This window comes from Apteryx rowi, unplaced genomic scaffold (assembly GCF_003343035.1).
Source record: "Apteryx rowi isolate R43461 unplaced genomic scaffold, aptRow1 scaffold_0, whole genome shotgun sequence".
NCBI classification, from domain to species: domain Eukaryota; kingdom Metazoa; phylum Chordata; class Aves; order Apterygiformes; family Apterygidae; genus Apteryx; species Apteryx rowi.
Window position 1 is genome coordinate 4,694,735 of NW_020447195.1, and position 7,231 is coordinate 4,701,965.

Here is a 7,231-nt window from a genome sequence, read left to right on the forward strand (position 1 = left end):
AGAAATAGGCCATACAAGACTTGCCTTTTGTATTACATAGAATAGGGTTTTTTTATTAAAAGTAATGAAACATGTCATTTAATCTCACACTGTAAGGATACAGACTTTTTTTTTCCTGTGCTCTACTCTTTCACTCACAGTTCTACGGAAATTTTGAGTGAGGTTCAAAGATAAGTCTCTCATACTCAGGAGACCCTTATGTGCATACCTTACCGTCTTTGAAATGCAATGGGAAGCTCCCGGTTGGGAATCAGTATTCCCGAATGGAGTGTTTCTACTGGTTTGCTGTCAGTTGCTACAATTTGGTATTTGCGAATTAGCTGAAACACAAACATTTGCGTTAGCATGTTTTGGCTTCTAGACTATCTGATTAGGTTAAGTTTTGAACAATTGTACATTGTGTGAAGAATGCCATTTGAGGGTATTTACCCAGCAGAGGGCTAAATGAAGTTGTAGTTCTGCTAAGCGACGTCCGATGCACATCCTCTTCCCGATGCCAAATGGAAGATGAGTAAAAGGATTTATTAAATTCTTCTGAAGCCAGCGCTCTGGTTTAAATTGAGTCCAGTCATTAAAGTACTCTTCGTTGCAACCCAAGGCATGGGTGTTTAGCATTAGTACTGTCTATAAACAAAACAACAGACACAGTCTCAATTACAAGTTGGCTTAGAGCTACCAAGTGAATCGGCGTGTTAGTGGAAAAATTTAATGCAACAGTACAGACGAGGCAGTTTCCTCTGAAAAAGTCTTGTAATTTTCTAAAGACTCATTCAAACACAATAAAGGTCATTTTCTTCAGAAAATAGTGTGGGAAACTTGAAAAAAATTCTTGAACCCCACACCAAAATATTTTTGTCTAAATTCAAAGTTGTGCAAGCAGGTACAACACCATGAAACTGCATCAGGACACATTCTAGAGAGGTGATTAGGTAGGAAGCTACTGAATTATTTCAGTCAGTGAAATAAAACATTAGGAAAAAAGAGCAGAAAATGGGGGGAAAAAAAAGAGACAACTATCCTTCTGAAGTCAGAGCATCAGCTCTTCTAATTTAATTTTATCCTACATTTAAACAGTTTTCAGTTTATGGGAATTCTTGGCCCAAATTTCTCATTCAAGCCTTATTCAGGAGCTAGTCTTTCAGCAAAGTCATTTTGAGACCAAAATATGACAAGCTTCAGTGTTTTAGAGGACAGTTAAAGATAAACTGCGATGAAATATTTAAACTAACCAAATGGACTTACCCCTTTGGGTAGTATATAATCTCCTAGAACCATTTCTTTGTCTAAAGTGCGACTGGTAAATGGCACAGATGGTGTTAATCTGCAGCGAAAGAAACAAAATGTGTTAAATTCCCAGCATTTTTTTCTTCCTGTATGTGTAATAGTTTAAACAACAAGGTGCCCAAAATTATATGTACTGGAAAATTCTTTCTCCATAGTGCAGACTAGACGGTAAAACTGGTCATTTACTTTTTGCAAATTATTTGAAAATTTTACCTCATGGATTCTTTCAGACATGCTTTTAGGTAAGACATTTTCTTCAAGTTCTCAGCACTTGGACTCTCATTAGCAGCCAAAACACTCTGTATTTCCGTAAAAAGTTTCTGCTGAACACGTGGATTGCGCGAAATGTTATACAAAGCCCACAGTAAACTATTGGTAGTCTGAAACAAGCCAAAAAGAAACATAAGATCTCCACTTACTGTGGCAGAAACAAGAAGTTCCCAGAAGTTCAAAGCAACATTTCTGGCATGAGCACTTTATAGCTGGCCACTGCCTAACAGGATTTCTTAAGCCTAAGAAATTATGAGCCATCACAATTGTTCTCCGAGAGAAACCAATAGAAGAAAGAATTTTTCCAGGTAAAATTTCACTTGCATTCAGGCCACTGAAGCAACTACAAGACGAGCTCACTATCGCACGTTTGTTCTCTTGCAGGTTATGGAGGAAAGCAGAGAGTTGCAAGGCTGCTAATTTGAAAGAGCTCTTCAACAGTCAGGTTTACCGTTTCAACTCCCGCAATCTGGAGCTCTGCAATGGCAGCATATAGCTCTTTCTTGGAAAGCTGTCCTCCGGAATAGATGTCACACAGGAAATCCTCCTGAGGGTTTGCAGAATGTTTTTCCAGTCGACTGTCAATTGAATGCTTGGCTGAGGAGGGAAGAACAGGAGGTAATTAATGGAAAGTTGCTAAAAATGCTATCAAAATAAAAGTGAAAATGTGGCTCACGTGCAGGATTTTGAAAGAGGATACCAAGCTGTGCTTTGGTTTCGAGTGATGAACATTGTACCAAATAAATAATGTTATTTTCACATTTTAGGCAAATACTAAACAGTTACAAAAATTATTTATAAACAGAAAGAACATCTGAAAACTACTAGGAATTCTGCATTCTAATATTAGGAAATCAGTGATGTGTTGAGTGACAGATTTAGCAAACAGAAATACAAGTGTGTAAAACTTACTGGCTTGGATTTTCAAAGGGGATCAAGATATTAAAAACCAAAGAGATTTTTTGTGCTGAGGCTCCCTGAGGGAAGTTTAAGGTAAAAATAGATGCCATTTCTATGTGCATTTTTTAAGATGTAGTTGACTACATTTTGCCCACTCTTTCTCATGAATATCCCAGCTGTTAAGACGAGTTCTTAGAAAGGAACTGTTCATATCAAATGAAGGTGCCAAACTGGTTTTTTTTGGAACAACACTGGTTTAAAATGTCTTTCTTAAAACCCATAAACTAAAAAGCAATAGAATAAGTGCACATATGACTGGCATGACCAAACTCCCTGAAGTATCAGGTACTCAAATACTTAAGAGAAATATGCCACTCAGCATTACAATAATCCAAGGACCAAAGCCTTGCTTAATCTTTAGCTAGAATTATCCCAGTCTAGGAAAAAATTGAAAAATATGAACTTAACTCCATATCTGGAGTTAGAGTAATTTTTGCAATCTTGAAGGCCAATCCATCTTAATAGACGGAAATTCTGCCAGAAAGCCAAGTTGTACCTTATGATTAATTGCTTCTGTTTTAAGACTTACAGCTATATTCCAGGTTACTCAGAAAGCATGATTTCTTTTTTAGTAAACAAACCTTTGTTGCATGTGAAATTCTTGTTTCTCAATAGCGAAACTGCCCTTCCTTTTCTCACTCATATACCTTGCCTTTAAAGTGATATGCCCTTTCCARCTCTATACTTTTATGATAGACTCAGTTGGACTCAGCTTTTCTGGCTCCTTAATTTCAGGGGCTTCCCTGGATATGGGGTGTTGCCACACAACCAGCACTAAGCATTAGTCATAAGAAAACAGTGGTCCCGTGTTTGGAATCAAGAGGTTTGTGATCAGCAGCAGCAAAGGTGTCTCAGTCTGTGCTCAGGGTAGCAAATAACAGACAAATAATATAATAAATAAATAAATAAATAAATAACAAATAATAATTCCACCAAGTGGGAGACAGAGCAGAAGGGAAAGGAGAGAAGTTATGTTTAAAAAAAAATAATAATAACCTGTTTTAAATATATTATCCCATGCTTTAGTATGAGCTTGCCAGACTTTTGTGTTCAAACCCTTGTGAAGCTCCACTGGGGTCACCATCATCATTCCAAAAGAAGCCATCATCTGTGGTGGAGAAACAGCTTTTGAAATCTTTCTTTAATCTACCTACTTGTATTTGTGAACAAAATTAGCCTGTACAGTAGGAGGCAATTTTCACTAGATCAAAAAGTCAGGGTTCCGACAGTATTTCTGTCCTGGATAGAATGGGGTAGGAGTCACCCTAACTAGACCTTATTGAGCTAAAATTTAGGTACAGCCAGTGGAGAATAAGAGGTTTCAACAGTGGGTGATTCATCCTACTTATTTTAGGCACCTGTTTTAGAATGGTACAAACCATCCTTCGGCAGGGTCTCTCTCTCCATTGAGAACAGATGGAGCTGAACAGCTAGGCTAGACCAGACGCCTGTCTTTTAGATGGCTAAAATTAGTGAGATAAGTGTCACCGGAGTCCAAGTTGCAGCAAGATGCACAGCAGGTGTGCTTGCGAGAGTGACTAACCTCCAAATTCGGCATATTTGCATAATCCCACACAACTCCAGAAGTCCCACCCAGCGTAAATAGCAGTGTTGCACAAAAGGTGTCTGTGAGGGAGAGAAAAATTCACCAACCAGCCTGACAGCTGTATTTCAGGGATTACCCTGACGTCCATACAGCATTTTCACCCCGCAGGTTTAGGCTTTCTGTCAGTTGGACAGTCAGATGGTCAGTTACTAGCTTTGCACATTTGAGTGTGGCCTCAGATGTGCACGGATGCCAATACATATGCAAAATAGAAGCTTGAGTTTCTTTTTTCAGGGGACTTATTTAAACCACTACCCTTTCAGAAAAATCACTACAGCCCCAGGTAAAGACTAAGGCATCTCTTCCATACCGTTTTTACAGCTTTGATGAAGTTCAAACCTTCTTCTTCTACATCATGCTGCAGGAGACCAAACCTTTTCCCGTACAGCACCAGGCAGATACCTGTTGTTAAGCAATATTCTCATTAAATGCTACAGAGGAGAGGGTGTGTAGTGTCCACCATTTATTGTTATTACACCGTTTGGATTATCCCTCTGAAAAACATTTTCTGCTCTATGTTACATACCTGTGAGAAAAGCAGTTCAAAATACCTTCTGCACAGCTGACTTAGACCCACTGCAGCAGTAATATCTAGCTATCGTGCCCTTTCAGCAGTGCTTCTTCACAAACGAGGGAACCACTGATCCCCTCACGTGAGCGGCAGATCATTCTGCCAAGCATGGCTGGTGTATTTGGCAACTAAACTATTAAGTGTCACTCCTGAAGAGAGCCGAGTCGCAGGGCCCAAAGAGGCCATCTAGTCCAGCGTCCCCCTCCGCAGCCAGAAATCACTTGCAAACGCTGGCAGCGTTCCACACCCCAGCAGCTTCCATCCCTTTCCACCTGCTTTCTGTTTTATTATTATTATTTTTTAAGCTGAYGCTTCCTCTTCCTGCCTTTCCCAAAGCAGCCACCACCACTGACAATGGAAAAAGCCCTTTCAGGAACTCAGTGTGTGGGTTACCACAAGAGGCCAGCCCAGAGCAGAAGGCATCTGGCAGAGCTTGCTGCGTTCAGCACTACCCCGGCCACGCTTTTTTGTTGAGGAGTTCTGATGTAGCTTTTCCTTCTGCCCTAAGTCATGCCTGGCTGATGCTTCCTTAATTTACTCTGAAAGACTTCTAAAGATGGAGGCTCCTTTCTGGGTAACTATCTGGAGAATTGCACTGTGTTTCCCACAAGTTTTGGATGTATAAGTCACTATCAGTGTTTGAGATTTCATGCAAGCCACGTGCACAGCCAGCCAGAAGTGGAGTGTTTGTATGGTTGATGATGAACTTTGCATGTGTACTGGGGGTCCCCTGGCTTTTCTGCAGCCCGTTTACCATGATATTGTAGCTTATAGTTCAGAAATAACTAGCCTTCACCATCAATACTGGTTTCACTCTATCTGAAATGCCATAACAGGTAGAAAGGGCATATCATTCTCAGAGGAAAAAACAAAAACTTACTTTCAAATGACCATTTGTTGAATTCTGAATATACATCTTCAATTTGTCCATTGTGGTTACAGAGGTCATCCATTCTATACATGAAGTCCTCCAGGACCTAAGTAGTGGAGAGAAGAGAGAAGAAAAAAAAAAGAGAATAAAGAGGAGACCAACTAATAGAAATCCTGGGTAATTTAACATTTTCATTTGTCTTTTAATTAGATGACAATCTCACATAGAACAGGAATACTTATGTTTCCTGTTCTTTGAACAAGATTCAGTTTTCCCCATGTTAATATGTTTGGATTTTGCATGACTCTCATCCTATTACTGTTTGTACTGGGATGAAACAAGTTTTCCTCCGTGGGGATGAAGTGCTTCGGTCAGACACCGGGATAATACCACCAAGTTTCACAATAAAGAGAATTAAGCTGTTTATCACAGATGCTCCTCAAACTCAGTGAGGAACGTAGAGGCTAAGGAGGGAGTTGTTCCCTGGGGGAGGAATACGAGAATGAAGGGGTAAAGGCACAAAACGCTGCATGCCGGAGGGGTAAGCCAAAACTCTGCAGGAGCCCATGCCACTGTGGAGTAATCGTGTTGCTCTGTACAGACAGTCTCCGCTACAGGTTTCTGTGTGGTCCTGCTTTTGGTCAGACCCTGACAATCACTCTGCACCTATTATTCCCTGTGTAGTTTTATAGCATTAACTCGTACTGTTACTACTGCAGAGCAGCTCAATAGCGATCCAGGTAAACCAGATCACTTGATGCGGTGTTATTTCCCAGGCTGCAGGAGCGTGGGGAGAGAAAGAGTTTCTCAAAGTCGCAGTACCTCATTGATTGTGGCATCCAGCTTCACAACTTCCGCGGGTTTCATTAATTTCTTTTGAAAGGCACTTCTTACCCTCTGCCAGTCCTTTCCTTCCCTGGGGTGAATTACAGACAGCAAGGATGAAGAGAGAGCGTAGGTTAAATGAAAAAACAAACAAAACCCCTGCAGCACGTGCACCAAGACATCACTGCTAGCAGGAGCGGGAGCGGGCACGGCACGGTGGCTGGTCCCGGCCGCCCGCAGCATCCCCAGAGCAGCCGGAGACCCCCGGAGCCCCGGAGCCTCCCCGCCCGGCCGCCGCCGCTCCCCCGCGCCACTTACAGGATCAGCAGCCCGTAGCCCTCATCGCGATAGTCGCGATAGGCTTTCCAAGGCTTGATCTCCAGGCGCTGGGGGCAGGCGCTCTCCCGCCGGTACAGGGCTTCCAAGAGGCAGGGGGCTGCGATGTGGACGGAGTCGAAGGCCCCCAGCTTCATGCGGAAAATCTTGCCAAATTTCCTGTGGTAGTCGGCCTGGGGAGGGGGGGGGGGGGGGAGCAGAGGAGACCGCGGTGAGCGCCGGGCGCCCCCTCCCCATCCCATCGCATCGCGTCCCGTCCCGTCCCATCACATCGCATCTCTTCCCTTCCCGTCCCGTCGCGTCGCATCGCATCTCGTCCCGTCCCGTCCCATCACATCGCATCTCGTCCCGTCGCGTCGCCTACCGCGCCGCCCCCGGCCGCGGCCGCTCACCAGGGTCTCGTGCTGCCGCTTGAGCCCCCCCCTCCGGAGGACGTCGGGCAGGCTGCCCATGAGCGGCCAGCGCGGGGGCCCGGGCAGCGCGGTCAGCGGGTGCCCGCGGCCCCGCG

The 7,231-nt window shown here is 43.4% G+C and overlaps 1 protein-coding gene across 1 annotated transcript; it reads right to left on the bottom strand.

The window, feature by feature from the left end:
- Positions 1 to 209: 209 nt before the first annotated feature.
- LOC112960579 (1,25-dihydroxyvitamin D(3) 24-hydroxylase, mitochondrial) lies at positions 210 to 7,224 on the bottom strand. The gene is made up of 11 exons (XM_026055032.1): positions 7,116 to 7,224; positions 6,706 to 6,896; positions 6,385 to 6,478; positions 5,572 to 5,668; positions 4,431 to 4,522; positions 3,511 to 3,622; positions 2,006 to 2,151; positions 1,498 to 1,664; positions 1,243 to 1,321; positions 430 to 624; positions 210 to 320 (listed from the first exon to the last, which is right to left on the bottom strand). The coding sequence occupies exons 1-11, from the start codon at positions 7,173 to 7,175 to the stop codon at positions 210 to 212; spliced, it is 1,344 nt and encodes a 447-aa protein (XP_025910817.1). The 5' UTR covers positions 7,176 to 7,224.
- Between the last annotated feature and the right edge of the window lie 7 nt (positions 7,225 to 7,231).